This window comes from Thermobia domestica, chromosome 2, assembly GCF_964235325.1.
Source record: "Thermobia domestica chromosome 2, izTheDome1.hap1.1, whole genome shotgun sequence".
Classification (NCBI taxonomy): Eukaryota; Metazoa; Arthropoda; class Insecta; order Zygentoma; family Lepismatidae; genus Thermobia; species Thermobia domestica.
In genome coordinates this window covers 83,558,027-83,577,716 of record NC_137455.1, presented here as the reverse complement: position 1 = coordinate 83,577,716, position 19,690 = coordinate 83,558,027, and the positions used below count along the sequence as shown (strand labels likewise).

Genomic DNA, 19,690 nt, shown 5'->3' with positions numbered 1-19,690 from the left:
TTACGTTGGAGAATAGCGTTTGCTGGGGAGTTTCTTCAAAGGATTTTAATGAAGCTTATCCTAGAGAAATAATTATGCATGATTGCGTGATAATAATTTTCAAACAATAAATAAAATTACTCAATTCTTTGTAATTTAACATAGTGCAGATTCTGTTTTTGTGTGGTGGAAGAAGTTTACTAAAGTTGGTGAGATGTTTACCACGAAAATGGTTAGTTACTCTGCTATAGTTTCTGACAGAACACATGTTCAGATGTTAATACAATAAGTCTCAATAACTATTTTTGTCTGTTTTAGTCTTTATACGTCAGTTGACACTTAACCAATCAAATTGAGTTACTGTATTTTTATGAGATGTTTTAATGTTTAGCTTCCAAGAATATGCGAATGGTTAAAAACGATCATCTCGTGATCGTTGTTGTGCAGAAGAACATTGAAGCACATTACTGATATGAGTCTTTTGTAAATTATAAGATTAATTTTATACCAGATTTATAAACATGCACAATTTGGAATGCAGGAAGAAATAACATTTTTAGCTAACTCTGTTTATCGTTTCGTTTCAGATAAAGAATGTGATATTTTGGAGCCGCCAGTGCTTGGGAGGATACAAATGTCAGGTCGCCTATTCGGTGATACGGCAGTGTATTCATGCGAAGAAGGTTATCAGGTGGTAGGGCTTGTAGAACGTGTGTGCCAAGGAGATGGCACATGGTCAGGAAAAGCACCAAGTTGCAGGAAAAATAGTAAGTATTTAATTATAGCTGGATAATGCATCCGGAACTGTCGGAAGAAAATTCACAGGAAAAATAGCGCTTCTACAATTGCCAGCAAGACTGCATACCCTCCTGTGATTTTTTGTCCATATATTTTGAGACGATGTTAATTGGAACAGACTTTGATTCATGTTGAAACAAGATAATTTTATATACATTACTGAAAACGGTACTCAAATTACTTAGTTTATTAGCAGAGTTTGAAGAAAAATTACATCTTGACGGGAAAAACATTTCTGTTACCCACTCTAGATGCAATACATCAAAAGAAATCATTATTTTCTTTTAAGCAACTTAAATATGCTTCTTAAAGCTGAATAGTTATCACACTTCACTTTTATTCACGTTATCCTGGAATCGATTCCCGGTAGAGGCAAAATCTTTCATTCCTTACCCGTTATTGTAAAGTAATTGGGAAGCTACTTGAATTAAGAAGAAACGAACTTGAATCTAAAAAATTTAAAAAAAAAAACTTCATTTCAGTGGGAATCGATGTGCTGACCACACACTAATCTTTCATGCACTGAATGCCAGACAGAATATTTGACATAATGCCAGACATAAAAAAGCGTTTTCATAAAAGCTTTACTGGCTTTTAAAAGCTTACTATTATTAATTACTTTAAAAGGGCCTTATATGTTTATATTCTGCATTTATGATTGTAGGCAGAATAGCAATAGTAATGATACAAAGATCTTGATAATGTTCAGAATTGAAGAATGCACGAATACGCTATAGGACATATGAGGCGCCTAGTATCAAAAGCTGCCAAATCCTTTTTTTTTTTTTTTTTTTTTTTTTTACTGAAATTGAGTTTTATATATCGCTACGTTTGATTTACGTACGGTTTGATTTGAAATACGTTTGATTTAAAGGAATTCGATGGAAACAGAATTTTATTTAAAACCTTAATATTTCTTACTAAAAAAAAAAAAAAAAAACTAGTTCAAATATGGGACTTTGTACGCGTGAATATGAAGCTTCACATGCACATTTTGTGAGATTACTCGTAACTATGCGAAATGGGTGTGGCGGATTTTAATACTAGGCGCCTCATATCGCTTACGAAGATTAAATAAAATCGGAATATCTCTACTAACTACCAGAGAATTCTTGTTCCTTTACAATTTTAAATGGTATTTCTGGCGGAACGAGATTCCCTACATTTTGAATTTTTTCCTGTGATCTTAACAAGATATATCTCAAATTTGTCATAAAAAAGCATTGTAACTAATAGAACTTCACTACTCACCACTGTATCTATGTTTGATAACAGATCCGTAAATTTAGTTTTATGTCCGAATTTCTCTTTAACTTCATGCTTATGTCCTCTCAAAATATAATTTGACCCAAAACGGTTCTTTATAATATTTCCTCCATAGTTCGAAATGTATACTAAATAATAAAGCAATCCTCCTACAGTTACATTGTGAAATGGCATGATAATACGGTTATATGTATCAAAATGTTGGAAATGTTTGAGATAAATAAATCATTACAATGACAGCTAAACAAGCTGCTACGATAATATTTTCGTATCTGATCCCAGTTTTTTTTTTTCAGAGCATATAACTTGTAAAATAATTTATTTGAAGCTAGCTGAGCATTATTTTCCTGAAATTATTCTGTTTGAAAGTACCAAAATTATGTTAGAATAATTTGAAAAATAAAGTTAATTTTAATGTTTTGTGATTACAATTTCATGCATGTAATATTTTATACTCAATCTTCTCTATAACAAACAGTTCTTAAAACTTACTCTAAAAGACATTTTGAAAGGTCTACAAATCACTATGTCATCTTGATGGTATCTAGAAACTATATCCTGGAAACTATATGGTCATTTCATACAAAAAAAAAAAAAAAAAAAATAGCAGAGACCAGAGACAGATCTTGAAGGTAAAAACTGGCGGGGGGGGGGGGCAACTAGAACCCGGACTATGATAGGTATATCATGATTTTACTATAAATTTTGAAAAATAGATAAATACAGAAGTGATACATTAAATTATTTTTGTCACTCAAAGAACTGGAGGTCTAAACCCCCCGGTCCCGTGCTAGATCAGCCACTGGCAGAGGCTAAGTTCCGTCTATGAATATGAGCTTTATTCCGTAGCGGTTTGCATGAACGCAAAACAAAATTAGTGTTTTATTTTGCAATAATCGTCATAGCAGTTATAATTGCTTTTTGCATATTTTGCGTTGCTTTAAGCTACACAATTTTTGCGAAAGCTCGAACGAAATATAGGCCATGGGGTTTCTCGATCTATCGGACAGAATAGTAAGTTCATATCCAATGCATATAATGATGATAAGAAAGTGGACTAAGGATTTGTTGCTCTACCATACTATAATGCAGAATATCACTGTTGAGAACACATTTTTGATCTGCTTCGTGGAACTTTTGGCATATAGAAGGCAGAACGTTTGGCATTAGCTACTATTTTACGTAATACAGAAACTGTTCTGGACTCAGCCAAACGTTGAACTCAAACTCCAGAATCCACACTTGCGATGTGAAGGATTTGTTCAACTTTCAATGTACACATAAACTAACAAAAACTTTTATTCTTTGTTATAAGTAGTTTCGTGACTGATATTTATATATTATAGAGTTTAATGAATTTAAATGCTTTTTACGATAATATGAAGTCCGAATAATCATGTGTGTCCTACGCAGAGCTAAATATTCTCCACATTTCTTTGTTAGGTTATGCCGGAGTACATACTTCTCTCTCTCTTTCCCAGAAATATATAGGAGTGTATCAAAAGTTTTGGATTATAGACAACTCGCTTATAAGTAAAGATACGAGAAAAAGGAAGGAGAGAAGAGTTGTTGGAAATAGATGGTTCCAATCTAAAATGATGGATTTTTTGAAATTGCGCCTGCTATTTGGACTTCACACTGATATGTTAAATGGAAAGGCAGCATTTCTAGTTCAGCAGACTGTTCGAACGGAACGTTAAGGTCCCAAAAAAAATGACATGACGAACTTGCACATTGTTATGAAAGGAACCTAGAACAACTGGAATTCTTTTCCTAACAATGCTATTGTTGGTATGGTGACTGCCCAAAGGAACAGTCTGCTGAGCAGTGAGTGGCAACATTGTTTTTCATTTAACATAGGGTACCTACTAGTACGCAGCCTAAATTACTGATGTGATTGGAAAAATCCACAATTTTAAGTTAAAAACCACTAATTTCCAAAATCTTTCCTCTTTTCCTACTTTTTCGTAACCCACAGCGCAGCTAACCCATGGCCCCAGACTTTTGATATACCTCCACTCTTGCTATGGACATCATATAATGTATTCGATTGCGACAGCTATTTTCTATTTCGTTTCATTCTGTTTATTCTGTGCTGTGGAAGTTGAATAAAGGTTTTACTTAATACAAGCAAGTAAATCCATTTGTCAAACGATTTTTCTGCTGAGACTCTAATAATGAGTTATTATGTCACATAAATCGTGTTGTCTGTCCTATTTACTTTAAGATTTGCTCCGTATCTGAAGAATAAAATAGAAAAAGAAAGAGGCAAGCTTTCATATGCACGAAGACCATCTGCTTCAAGAAGAAAAGGTTTGCTCATATAGTCTGACGTTTTCAGAACTTAAGAATCGATTACGCCAAGTGAAATGGATGGAAACAAAATGATAAATTTATATTCCTTAATATTTCATCACAGCGTATACGTGTTCAACACTTTAAAGGCAGAATATACATAAGTTTCTGAAGAGAATATATATAATCTTTCAAAGGAATTATTTTACAAGAAAACGTGTTCTACGGAAAACATCGATTTCTGATCTTAATTCAGGCTTGATGCTTCAAGTACACTTTAACAAATACTTCACTGACTATTGACGGGAAGATGAATTCGAATACGAGTATATTCTTAGATCTATTAACAACAAATTATTGTGCCATCTCTTTACTTATTTACAGAAACAATATATGTATACATATGTGGTTTTTCATTAATTAAATTAATATATTTCTTCTAAACATAATCCTATAAAAGTTTCACCGAAGCTTTTCAATAATAAACAAACGTATGATTTATAAACGATTGTAGCAATTCGTTTATCTTATCTATTATCATAATTTGTAAGTATGCTTACGTATTCATCAAAACAATCCTGCTAATCTATTCCTACTGGGGTTAAGATTTCCTTTCTTTCTTTTCCCAGTGCAATATGATGTTTTTTTATAATTGCAAGGTATCAAACACACAAATGAGGAGTTTATTCTTCGAAAATTAATAATGTTTATTCATACAAATTACGTGGGGAAATAAAAACTTTTGAATCGTTTTGAAAGAAAGAAGTACTACTATGTGAACTATTAAAATTGTTTGTTGTTATCAGTGTTTATTATCTGTTAAATGAGACAATAGGGAGTACTGACACAAATAATGAATCAGAAAGAAAGAACTATTCTATCTTGAAAAAGACTAACAATGGACATGTTTTCTATTGAATTTAAGTTCCAAAGACTTTCAAACCAATCCCAAATAGCCTAAAAATCTGAAAGAATGTGATATAAGAATTCCAATTCTTTATATACAATATATTAAAGTTTAACGTGCCTTTCAGCACCAAAGCTATGTAAGAAGATATCCATTGATTGAAGTTGGATTCAAACCACTACTCGGGTCTGTATTCGAGATAAATACCCCATCGAAAACCAAACCAGGCACAACACGCGCACACAAAACACTATATAAATGTAAATGGAATTTAATTATTGGGCGATTCAAATTTCCAAGTCCTTATCGTTTGAAGATTTTTGTATTTATATCTTAATATGATAGTTTTATCTGTATATAGTTTCATGATACTTTGTTCAAAAGAGTGTTAACACCGGAAACTCCCTTTTTGTACGTCACTAGTTTTATCCTATTATGTCAATTAAATTTAAATGATAATCTTCCAGAAACTAATTTCTACATACACCAATGTAAACAGAACATAGAGTAAAAGGAGAAAAAATGAGTTGGATAGTGTGGCATCAAAATATAAATAGAAGACTATCAATTAGGTATAAAGTGATAGGAACTGTTTTGAATGTAGCTGTACAAACTGTTATATTGTCGTCACGGAAAGAAAATGTAGCTAGCGTCTGAAGCATGTTTTACATTAGAAACTAGCGTCTTTCATTCCTTTTAGTCTTCTAAATGCACTGTATTTTTCATTATGATTTTAGCACGTTTTCTTCAAAGAAATCAATAATTTTTCGAAATATTTTGAGAATCTTGAAAATAGTCGTAAGTCTACTTATATATTGAGTAGTATTCACAATTATTTAAGAAAACTATTTAATATCTTAATTAACAGAAGAGTCAACGGAGGAGAATTTTGTTCTATTATTGTGTTATTTCAAAACTTAAGCTTTTATACTTTGATAAAAGTTAAATTTTTAACAAAATATAAGTTTAATAATAAATAAAATATGCTTAAGAAAAGCATTGACAGGAGAATAAATTTTGAACGTTATAAAAAGTTTTAATACAATATATAAATTAAAAAATAATTGTTACGTCGTACATTACAAAATTATTTATTATAGCGTAGCGTAAAATTTATTAGCACCGAATCCTTTACGTAACTACTTACACTCATGTTTTAAAACTTATAACATCTTTATACTTCAACAGATATCTATCTTAAAACCATCACTTCTCCTGCGCATTGTGAAGGCCCAAAAACAACTGTTTAGTGTGACCATTCCCTCCGACGCCCCTATTCACTATCAGCACACTTGGTAGGCCCTATCGGTATGGTTGGGAATTTGTAAGCGCAAAAATAAATTAGAAGATACTTTGGCCTAACGTATAGTTTAAAGTGTATGTTGACCAACTAATAACGTGCCATCTTTTACCCAACAGTCTTGAGCTGCGCTCCCACAATTGGAATTTGTAGGGGTTACGTTGGCGGTTGAATTGATTGAAAAATGATCGGCAAAGCAGTCAAACTACAACGAAGGGTCTACTTTGGCAGTTGAGTTGATTGATAAATGGTCGGCAAAGCGTAAATTACAGCGTAGGTCCTACGCTGGCAGTTGAGTTGATCGGTAGATGGTTGGCAAGGTGGTCAGTTACAATGTAAGGCCTACGTTAGCAGTTGAGTGAATAGCTAAATGGTCGGAAAATAATCAACTACAACGTAGGACCTACGTTGGCAGTTGGCAAGGGCTACCGTTTCTCTGCTAGGAGTTCGAAATGCGGTAAATATTTAAAAGTAATCAAAATGTATTGTTATCAGCTAGAACTAATTTTCTTCTACAAATATCATCATTGTAGTTTAATATATATGGTATAGTAAGTCTAGAAAACGAGCAAAATGGCAATAGTCGATAAACTACAAACAATCTAAATGTAAGTCCGGGTATATGCTTGTCTATTAATGTTTATACCTACACAATAATTGAGTAACTAAGTAAGTTACTGTTCATATTGATTATGTTATCTCTCTCTCTTTAATTATCCATACTTATGAATCAATAATATGAGAAATTAAACTTCAGCTTCAGCAACAATCCTAGTAAATAGTCGTTAATGCTTATAGAATTTGCTTTATATCTGTCGTTATGCAAAAACACTTAAAGACTATTCCTTTTAGGGAAATTAGTGTGTTGTACTTCGTCTATACTTCATCAAAATTTGTTATATTGTGTGAAAGGATTTACAAAACACTGTGTTAATATTGCATAATTCCTTATCCATTCCCTATAAACCATTAGGAAGTTTTCAGTTTCGAAACTTACCTTCTGGCATTAAACAGCACATATAAAAAGATTATTTAATAGTTTAATCGCAAATTTGTTTCCATTAATTGACAATGAGAAATTTCTACTGATAAAAGACCGAACATTAACGGAAACAAACTTTTATTATCACGGTTTTCAATACAATTAGCTAACAGGAATTAGTGTGTCATTTTCATATTTTAATATATTACAAGTTATTAAAGAATTATATTATTTTAAAAGAATTCTACGATTAACTTTTGAGAAAGAAATTTATTGTCGTTTTGCACAAAATTTCCTTGTAAACTGAATTTTCTAGAATGACAAAAGTAATATGAACTATGGGTGCTCGAAGGAGGGCAAGGAGGCCCCTGGCACACGAAAATGTATACGTAATATAGAAAACCACATATATTAAATACCAGAAATACTAGACGTAATACGTATAGCAACCATGGAGATGCCCTCCTAGAAAATTTTCTTCGAGCGCTCTTCGATATTAATGTACTCATATACTAACAAATACAAAGTATTTAAAATATAATTATACTTGAGTATCTTAGAATGTCTTGGACCTGCAACATTTATTGTTGTTTAACTACAAAAAAACGTACGGTACTGATCACCAAATTAAATCATTGCATATATATATATAAGTTGTCGGAGCGCAAATTGTCTTCAGTAGCACATTCAAATTGGTGGTGTTCCTCTTTAACAAGAGAAAATCTCTGGTCGTTCTTCTGCCACTTATGACTAAACTTTTACACTTAGTTTATGAGTTATTCACATTTTACACTATCTTAAACTGAAGCAAAATAACGTGAAAAGATAAAATCTATTGAACTGGAAAGTCAAGACGTTTTGTTCTAGATTGCAGACTGATACAAGACCGTTAAATTTTTACCAGCTAATAAATATGTTTCGCTTTCTATTAATAAATAAAGGACGTAATTAACTGTACGTGCACGGGGAAACTTAAAAACCATTTAGATTCAAATACCGAATTAAAGAAAAATAACGAAAAATTATTATTGACAATTAAATCCAATATTACTTGTTAAACCTTCCTTTTTTCATTTGTGTAATATTTTATTTAATAGATATTAGCAAAAGAGGAAATGAATTTAGTAGGTTGTTAAAACGGCATTATCTCACAGTAGAGGCAATTAAATGAAGGGCAGTGAAATGAACCGAGGCTCTTTAATGATACAACCATATAGTCCTCCCTTCGCATTGATTGGCTAACAACATCGCATCTCAGTCATAAACAACGACTGCAAGCAATCTCTATTACCTTGCAATTCGTGGATCAATCAATGTATTGATACTTTCATGAAATTGAAATTAAGTAATTTTCTGAAGAACTACCTGCTCGATCTAGATTATCGATGTTCAACTATGTGTTGTGCAGATAAGATTTTCTATAATGAAATTCATTCAGCGCGTGTGACAGTTTGTTTATTACTTTAGGTTGTACAAGTTCACAACGTAATCATTCATGTCCTCACTAAATCGAAGCAAATATAACTACGAAAGTAACTAAGCGTATGAATTAATAATGAATACAAATATGTTATAGTTCCTCGTAGAGGCGCTAGCAAAGTGAACATTTACATCTGTGTGCACCAACAACCTCGGATAAATAAATCGAAAATAGAATGAAATTAATTCTTTAACTTCCTCCAAATTGTGCCCTTTAGGCTGAAGGGGACGGATAATTAATGCAACTGAATGAAAGAACTGTGGAATGAAAATATGAAAGAACGTCTTGTCTTGCTTGAAATGTTCTCCCCAATACTAAGTTTCACCCATTTATAACGTAGTTGGTCACGTTTACTAAACAAGCAGATGTTCACTAAACAATATGGTCAACTCCCTTTTACTCTAGTTTAAAAAGTACTTGTAAAATACTAGAAGCCAGTCATAGGGATAAGCAGGTAGATTGAGAGGTAGAATCCGAAATATCTACCACATGAGAACTGAGTAATTACAGATGACTATCAGAATAATGGAATCACTTATAGTTTGCAACACTTAAACTGTGTAAAGTGTTGACACCGAGAATGCCTGGCCGTTGTTAGTGGTGTGTTAGAGGATCATCTGTAGAGGTATGTGTTGTAGCGGGGAGACAGTGGTAATGTACAGTAAAATGGATTGTGAATTTCAAAGAGAACAAATTGTGGAATCTAAGGTTACCAGTATGTTATATGTGCTAACATCGTATTAATCAAGTTAAGTTTTATTTTAATCAAGTGTTTCCACTATTTTGAGAAGCATCTGCATAGCTTCATTATACAGATATTTACTTGCACACATCCACTAATATTTCTTTGATCAATAATCATTTTACTAACTGCTGTGTAAATAACTTAGATCCTCCATAGTGGTACACGTGAAGAACTTATATGAAAGTTACGCTCAACTGCATTCAAATTCGCCCCGAATCCATCGATAAGGCAACACAGGAGATAGCATTTCTGTTGACGACTGTATTTCACAAACATTTGAAGAATAATAAGATTCTGTTTAAATATTTTCTTCAGTTATGTACTCGCTCATTTCTTTTCTTATTAGAAACAGACATTACTCAATGACGTGAAGATTCAAACAATATTATGCACAAATTACACATAATATGAACGTAAATACTCAATGTCAAAATTACCATCGAACATTTGAAATAATCCGCACGCGATGGAAATTAACGCGAAACTATTTTCAATCATTAACCGTAACAAGAATATATCTTGTGCAAAAACGAACAGCAGCACTCAGATGTCAAAATAATGTATATAAGAAATTTAATTGAATTATGCAATTTTATTATTATTAAATAGTAACAAAAAAAAACTGTATTTGGTTTCTTCACTAAAGTCTCCGAATTGTTAGAATTGACGGTTTTATATGAAGTAAACAACGATGTTTTTAGATTTGTATTTTAACGGATACTTCTCCGCACCGGAAACTTGCAATGCGACACTAAAATGTTCACGTTACAGCAGATTATTTGCTTCTTTATTTATTACCTGTTTAACAATATTACAGCTTAGTTAAGATTTGTTTGTAATGTATTTAATGTTTCTGAAATTTGCAATAGTAACGTGCTTGTTGGTCCGTATCGTTAAGACATTAAATTATTGAAAACGATTCCGAAAAGAATAGAAAAAGCTATTTGTATTTAAAAAAAAAAAAACTTTCTTTGTTTTCAAAAGATATTCTCGAGCTTGTTCTTAAGGGTCTTCACTACAGCGAAATTAAACTATCGGTATTTTTTATTTTTTCTGTAATATCTTTAAAACAAAAATATTCGAAATGCAGAAACATAGTGAACTAGAAAATACGATTTTGCATGTGATACCGTTATCACTAAGGCCCGGATTTTTATGTTTTTACATATTTTTTCCTTTGTATGTACGCTTGTGAAAATATGAAATGTTCGCAAATTACGAAGTAAGGAGTCATATAAACCAAAATCACGTTACATATTTTTACACATTTTGAAGTCTGTTACATATTTTCCGTCTACTGTACATATTTTTACATAAATTCAGTTTCCTTGCAAGTAATTTCGGGTGGCTTGCAAACGTTATCGAGAAACTAGAAACTTCAGGACTTACTTTGAAAGAAGTGATGACAACAATGGATGATATGGAGAAGAAACTCAACATTGTGCAGGGAGAAACAGGTGCGAAAATTGCCCGGAAGTTCCAGTCAGTTTTGAAGAGGAATCCAGGATACCTAGCATTAAGGACTGCATACAGGGTATTGGATAGAGAAAAAACGAAGCCCCTGAAGAAATCAGCTCTGGAAAATGTCATTTGTTGAAGTTCGCGACTGTCACTTCCTGCGACGTGGAGAGGTCTTCCTCAGCCTATAAAAGGATCCTGACTGACCAACGACTCTCTTTAACTCCTGAACACCTGGAAAAGTATGTAGTGATTCATTGTGCATCAGCAAAGTAAGCGCTTTTTTTAAAGATTTTTTTCATCATATACAATAATGTGGTCTTCATTTTTCTGTGAGACAATTTCATTTGTTACTAGTGAAAGCTTGAAGTATCTGTGGCAAATTAGTGAATTTTTCGAATACCATCATATAAAATACTTAGTGGTTCATGGTGCGCTCCGAAAGTAAGCGCTCGTTATTTAAAATAATATTTTTTTTCTATTTCGATAATTCAATAATGTGATTTTCATTTCCCTACTAGACAATTTCATTCTTTTTTTTTTTAATTTAAACGTATTTGTGCCAAGTTAGTGTCACGAAGTGTTTAAATACGCACTCCATTATATAAAATATTTAGTGGTTTATTTTTCGTCTGGAAAGTAAGCGCTTTTTGTTTTGAAGATATTTCACTATTTTGATATACAATAATGTGTTTTTAGTAATGTGTTTACAAAGTCTATTTGTTCCTTGTTAAAGCTTGAACGTGTCTATCGAAAGTTAGTGAAGTTTTCAAACGCGCAGCTATAAATTTGAAAGTTTCAAAGGTAAGCGTTCTTTCTCTTAAATATGTTTTTTCTCTTTTGGTATTCAATAATGTGATATTCATTTCTCCACGAGACAATTTTATTTGTTCTTAGTGAAAATTTAAATGTATCAGTGACAAAGTTTTTCCATCGCGTAAAATTATTTAGTGGTTCATTGTTGGTCCCAAAAGTAAATGCCTTTTGTTTAAATAAATATTTTTTGTTTATGTGTTCAATAATGTGATTTTTTACTTTCTTGATACATATTTTCATTTGTTTTTCCTGAAAATTTGTACGTATCTGTAGGAAGTCAGTTACACTTGTTAAGCTTTTATTACACAAATATGTTACAGTATGTTTATTAGCTAAGAAAATAGCACAGACACAAAATAAACACGAAAAAATATTTTTACATATTTTCATATTTCTAACTTATTTCTCACATATTTCATTGATTTTTGTTACATATTTATGTACATATTTTGGTACTTTGTACTACATAAAAATCCGGGCCTTAGTTATCACAACTCATCTATCTGCTTTCGATTTGCAACCGTAGATAGATTTAGCATTTTTTGCGGTTTCTGTAAATAGCGGCATACTAAAAACAGACAGATGAATTGTGGTAAATGTATCACATGCGAAATCTAGTTCACATGTCTAGTTCACTACGTTTCTAATTTTCGAATTTTTTTTTATTTGTCTTGAAGATATTACAGAAAAACTCAAAAATTAGTGGTAGTTTAATTTCACTGTAATGAAGACCTTAAGTAGCCAATATTCAAAATTTTGAACCACATCTGGAAGTTATTTCTAAGACACCAAATAATTTTTGAAGCAAGAAATTTTTACTGAAGATTAATAGAATTTCTAAGGTTTCATTTACGTAGGAGAAACAGGCTGGTGAGCAGATTAAATTGAATAATAAGTAATAATATCGCCAAGGTAATCTTTAACGTTTCTTTTATTCTAATCAATAATACAAGAAAAAATGTGGTTTGGAAAAGTATGCATAATTGGTAGCAAGCCGGGAAGATTGTTTTCTTCCCGAAACACATCGCCGTCATTGCGAAATACAATAACAACTTCACACATGTCTAAATTCTTGTAGCGTCTTAATTTCTTTGAATCAAAGTTTAGGCTGGAATTCTGCATTTACCGATATTGCTGGACGATTACTACGTGTCAGAATTAAAATAAAGTAATGTAGTAATGTAATTCATTTTATGCTTAATGCTTAATGTTTTATGTTTCACTAATTTAAAGCTGCGATGGATGTCCAGTTTTATAATATCATACATTCCTCTGATTTAATTTGTAATAATTACTTATAGTTATTCAGTTATGTTAAGAATGTTCGGTAATAACATTCTGCCTGAAATAATGATTTTATACAAATAAGATTCATTAGAGAAGAAAAATAAAATATATCAGTAATATATATATGATATATTTGACTAATGAGCAGTCGTTCTTTTTAAAAAAATGTTCCGGGGGGTACACTTTGTATTCCGGGGACCACTGCTGGTACTATTCCATTTATTATTATATTTTAGACGTATTATTTTGATCTTCTCCGGGGGTACCCGCAGAGCTCCCAGGGGGTAGTGCCCTCCAAAAACATGTCTGGAAGAAACACTATGCTGGGCATTACATAGTATGAGAATATGATTATTTTCGAAAAGTAGGAGTCGTATATACTGTATTTTCGTATTTTTAAGCTGAAAAGAAATACAAGAGCTGGTACGTGTATACCGAATGAGCACAGGTATGTAAATTATTATCGTTATCAACAATCCGTTATTATGGGTGCGTACATTTTTAAGTTTTACGAATACAACAGATAAGAATATGAGGTATCTGGCCATGTTATTGGCTACTATCCGGCAAGTTATTTAAAATCAATTTAACCTAAAATCAACCTAAGCTAAAATACCGGTAAATGGAAACATCTTAACCCCAGGATTTTATTTATTTAAATATATCATATTTAAAGCCAGTTCATTTTCAATAATATCCAATAAATATTAAGCTCTGTCTCAGTGAATAATGTCTTCCGGCATATGTATCGCTTCTTGGGAGGAAAAACTGTTCCCGATTATCGGGCAGTGTAGAGTGGGGTTTAGAAGTTCTTCCGCATCGCAGACTCCACACCTTATTTTATTTTATTTTATTTTATTTTATTTATTAATTTTTGCCATGGCTACAATACAAAAAGTGTGTGGTTGCAGACGGTGACTGTTTTGATTAACCAAGAATTGTAGCTTTCATTGTTTTGGGGTGGGCAGACATTTGATTCGAACAAACCTAATAATATTCCCTTAGCAATTTAATAATTGTACTAATTTTCTGTTTCCATTAATATAAATAATTTCTTTCCGCTAAATTATACGTTTTTTATGTAATGTGAATACACTAAATTAGCATACCCTCAGTAGCGAAAATCCATACCTTTCCCTTACATATTTTATATCGATTACTTCGGAACGAACAGACCTATTTGAATAGCTTCCTTTGACAAATAGAAGTCTAATTCTTTGCTGGGAACTATATTCACATGCACTTTTGCAGCTATTGACAGTGTATCATAATAGGAATTCATTATGGCTACAATCGTGGTAGAACTAAAAGGAGATAAGCTCATTGTAAACTCCAATTCTGTTCAATGACTCCAAGTTCGACACACATATCTTAAGTGTCAAGCAGTGTTAATCTCTCTTCGTGGTGCACAGACCAGCAAGCACAATCAACTCTTGCGGTATAGGCCGTGCCTACCATCAGAGCTAGATGACAGAACCACGTCACTGGTCATGACTTGCTTTACGATCACAAGTCGTCAACTAAATTGTTTACCTGTTCTTAAAACTGCAAATACACAAATTCTCAAATTCCCACATGCACTATTCCTTATACCTGATACTACAATAAGTAAAACAATTATACAGTACAATCATTAAATTGCGTAAGAATATCACTTAATAAACATAACTTATCAGTACGCTGTGAAATATGTATCAAGTCCATAGCCTGGTAACAACTTATACTTTTATCCTTTTATCTGTTTCATTGTACTCACAGATTGAAGTTTTTTTCGAGTACAACCGAGCTCCATTAATTAAATTTTATTGTTTTAATATTCAGTTGGAATTTCCTTATGAACAAATTATTATTGTCCTCGTCTTTCCAGTGGGATACCTAAATTGGATTTTGTATATGAATGCATGTGCTTCATATCTCACGTTATACCTTAAAACCGCGTCTCACGTGTCTAGGTGCTTAAAAAAGACAAATTCCAAATAAAACAGTTGCGTAGTCATTCGTTCTAATTTCATTTTACTTATTGTAGGAGAGAAAGTAACAAACAAAATGTCTCTGTCACTCTCGTACCATCCGCGTCATGTAGTTAAGGGAACCTTGGAAAGCATTAGAAGGACGTCATTTTCTGACATCGACTAGCAATAACAAGGCGAATAAATTGCATTTACTTATCAGTTTGATTTATAGTTATTTCAGTTGGTCAATTGAAATCCTCCGCTTTCAAGTACGCATATATATAAAACACCCAGAAAAACAAGCATAATAGATCTCTTTTCTCATAAATATGTATAATGTATTGGAAATCAATATAGTATTATCCAAATGTCCATTGAATAATATGAACAGTATCTGAAAACAGAACGGAAACAGATATGCTTTAATGAACAGGAAGTATGTGTTTACTGTATCTCATATATATTTTTATATTTGCTTTTGCGAGCAGCATCCATGCCTGGCATGGCACAGATTGTTTTGTTCGGAAATGAGTGAAATTTATTTTGTTCTAAGAATCGTTGTTCCTGTATAATTAGGACAGCAAAATACTCGTATCACACTCGGCGGAGTAGCTTACTTTACAAAATGCACGTAAAATTAATTATAATATTTGAAAACAAAATAAAACGTGCACCTTCTATATAATTCAGATATTAACCAGCACCGTAACATAGACTTTTTCTAGAGGGGCAAAAATTAATATTTGGGCCTCTTAGAAAAAAAAAGAACATTTTGAACATTTTGAAATGTGAAATTTGGGCTTCTCTAGAATTAAAAACGTTATTAAACTTGTCTATTACTTCAAGGGACTACAATTGGCATTTTACCGAAGTAAGTCTCACATTTCAGTTGTGCTTCATCTTAGAATAAATATACTTTATTGAGGGGATGAGGAAGCACCTTAAATTATTTTCAATTCTTTAGGAAATGGTATGGTGGGTCCACCCCATGCCTCACAAGTTCAATTTGGGTATCAATATTTGACATAACTTAAAGTTTATACTTGAATTAGGACCGTACATGGGATTTGTGATGTAAGGCCCTACTAAGAAAAGATTTTTATAAATTCGACGAGCAAAGGATTGAAAAAGATGTGGTAATTAATATCCTAAAATGTGCATATCACGGAATCTATGAATGTAAAGGAAATGAAATTTGTCATATGGACTTTTCGTTTAAAATAGATACTTCTTTCAGCGTTTCTTGATATTTGACCTAGCAGGGAAGAAAAGAGATTAGAAGTAAAAAAGGGTGGGAATTACGATTATTATAATAAGATGTCCATATCTCGGAATCTCGTAAGCTTAAAGGCATGAAATTTATTATTTCGATTTCTCATTTGTTTCACTGTTTGTTGATATTTGCCCTAGAAGGAAGAAGGAAAGACAAATAAAGGGGGAAAATGGCGAGGTTATAATTGGATGTCCATATCTCGCAATTCGTTAAGATTAGGGACATAAAATTTGATATTTAGATTTTGCATTTAAAATAACTAAAGACGTGTTTCAGCATTTTATAAAAAATATATCCCATACAAGGGGAGAGAAAGAAGGAAGTAAAAAAATGAATTGAGTTATAATTGTTAAAATAAGGTGGTCATATCTCGATATTCCTTAAGGTTAGAGGCATGAAGATTGGTGTTTTGACTTTTAATTTAAAAAATTAAAGACGTGTTTCAACGTTTTCTTTACGTTTCCCTCAGAAGGAAAGAAAAAAGGGTTGGAGTTGTAATTGTTAAAATAATATGACCATATCTAGAAATCCCTTAAGAACAGAGACACTTTGAGTAAAGACGTACTTTAGCATTTTTTGATATTTCTCTTACAAGTAGAAAGGAAGAGAAAAGGCGGTAAGAAAATGCTGATGGTCACAATTGTTATAATAAGATTGACATATCTCTAAATCCCTTAAGATTATAGTTATGTTAGGAATATGAGAATTGCGAGACCCTAGGTTGAGGAAATGTGTGGGTCTGGGAGCGAAGTCGTCAGCTAGTGGGAAGCTAGTTCTATCATATGGGGCAAGAAATTTTATCGTGAAGTTGGCTTCCTTCGATCATCACTATGCTTGCACCTGGAATTTACATTTTCCTATTGTACTCTTGAAATATAATAAGAGTTTATCTCGTTTTTCTCGAAATCACAAAAATGTAACATATATCGTTGATCGGCGGGGTGCTTTAATTCTTTATCACTGCTCTATTCTATCCTAAACGTCCTCTATTCTCTATCTTCTTTTCCTCAAATAATCTTTTATTTTATCTTTCCATCTCATCTTAGGTCTTCCCCTTGTCCTTTTTTCCCTATTATTCCTGTTTTCCTATTCTTTATCCCATATCGTCGCCATTTCTTCGCCCTTGCTTAGAGCTACTTTTAAGAGCTCTAAACTCTGGGATGGGTTTTATTTATATATAAAATAAGAAAGTTTTCTCTTCTGGGTGAGGCAATTGCCCCAATCGCCCCTCCCTGGATCCACCCCTGGCAGACATGCCACCCACAGCATGACAGCATATATTTGAAAAGGCGTACCACATACAGAAATTACGAATTACACTTTCGGAAGCTGAGACTGGAAACTGAATTTACATTATGTCCCATTCGTCAATCTCGTAACATTAATTCACAATATAAATTTCAAATGAGGTTAAGTTCCACAGACCCCAGTGTATACTTGAAGGGTCATATTTAAAACAAACAGAAGCGGATATTGTGTGCTATAAGGAATGTCGACAAAGCGTATTCTAAAAGACTTCCCTACATTGAAGATTGTATCTTGCAGAGAATATTTTACATTCAAGATACTCAGAAGGTGTATTTCTATTATTTCTACCATAATCAACAATCATAATGTTGTTAATACTGTATGTACAGTCATGTATTATACCGATATACTATATATGTTACTGAACTAAAGATCGAATTATTTAAGTTGCAAAATCATAATTCTTTAGACGATTTAGAAATGAAATTAAATCACCCTTATTCAAATTCTTAAGTTTGTCTCTTTGACATAACCCAGAACTCTTATTCGAGCGTGTAGCCGCGGTGGCTCAGTGATAGAGCGCTCACCTCTGGCGCATGGGGTCCCTGGTTCGATCCCAGCTGGCACCAAGTGAACTTTGGGGTGGACAAACACCGGGTGCGTGGGTTTTCTCGGGGTCCTCCGTTTCTTCTCACTTTGTTCATTCCACCATTTCGTTCATTTCTCATCATCACAGTCTCCTTTAGCCTAGCCGGCATAACCGTGGGATGTAAAACTTAAAGATTTAATTTCATTTCTTAGTCGTGCTCCTGCAAAAGTCATATTAGATATCTGTATCACATGCACGTCAGAAACTTACTTTTTTAATTATTGTTTTATTGTTCATATTTCAATAAATACATATAAATATTTTTTAAAATAAATTTTGTTTTTGAACGTTTTAAAGATTCGAAACATTCAAAGAAACAATAAATTTAAATTTTAAAAAATACCTTTCCGAATTTAATAGATCTATAAATGTAAAAAAAAAAAAAAAAAAAAAAACTTCTTCCGAGAAAATTTCCAACATCTGTCACTAATTTAAATTTACAAATAAAGTGGAAGTTGATACTCATATTAATTACTCGTTGTTCTGTAATTACTCGTAATTACTCGATAAACTCCTAATTAAAGTATTCGTTGGGTCAAAATCTACAAGAAGCTGGACGACTGAGATACTAATTGTCAGTCTGAATTCTTTCAAGAAAACGTGCTTTCTACCTGTTTATACTTTAGTAAAAAGTAAATATTTTCTTCACTTGTTAACCTTGCAGTCTACTGCACTGAGCCTCCAGTCAAGGAGCATGCCAGGCACAACGCCCCCCGTGACCAAATCACATTTGACTTGGATACCACCCTTCAGTACACATGTCACCTAGGCTATATCACCAAAGGTTTCACTCAAGCTAGATGTCTTTCCTTAGGTGGGGTCGCGAATTGGTACGGTCCAGACCTTACTTGCGAACGTGAGTAGTTTATAATATACTATTGTTAAGAAGACTATTTAAAGAAAGAAAAAAGTGCTCGGGGGAAGAGACATTGGAGTTTTTCTGGAGTGTTACACACAAAACTATCCAAATACAAGAAAGCAAACATTCCTTGTCTCATAAAAGAGAATAAACAAGTGACTGATACTTTATTTTTCTGATTTATTCTTGGAAATAATAGATAAAGGGTAATCCATTAGTTTTTAAAAAGTTTTAAAGCGTTTCATTAAACAAAGGCAAACTAAGCTTCTCTATTATCTTATATCTCCTTATGCGTGGTAAATTATTCAAATTGTAAGTTAAGCATTGAGATGAGAAGTTTATTTTGTAGGTGAAACCGTCCCTCTTTTCGATTCCATATAGAGATAATCCATAGCT

The 19,690-nt window shown here is 32.5% G+C and overlaps 1 protein-coding gene across 5 annotated transcripts in view; it reads left to right on the top strand.

The window, feature by feature from the left end:
- Hasp (Hig-anchoring scaffold protein) overlaps positions 1–19,690 on the top strand; it is an 819,228-nt gene that overhangs the window by 607,963 nt on the left and 191,575 nt on the right. For all 5 annotated transcript variants that reach the window (XM_081743356.1, XM_081743348.1, XM_081743332.1 and 2 more), the window contains 2 exons: positions 567–746; positions 19,100–19,291. In XM_081743356.1, the coding sequence (XP_081599482.1) occupies positions 567–746; positions 19,100–19,291 (372 nt within the window). The remainder of the gene's footprint in view (positions 1–566; positions 747–19,099; positions 19,292–19,690) is intronic.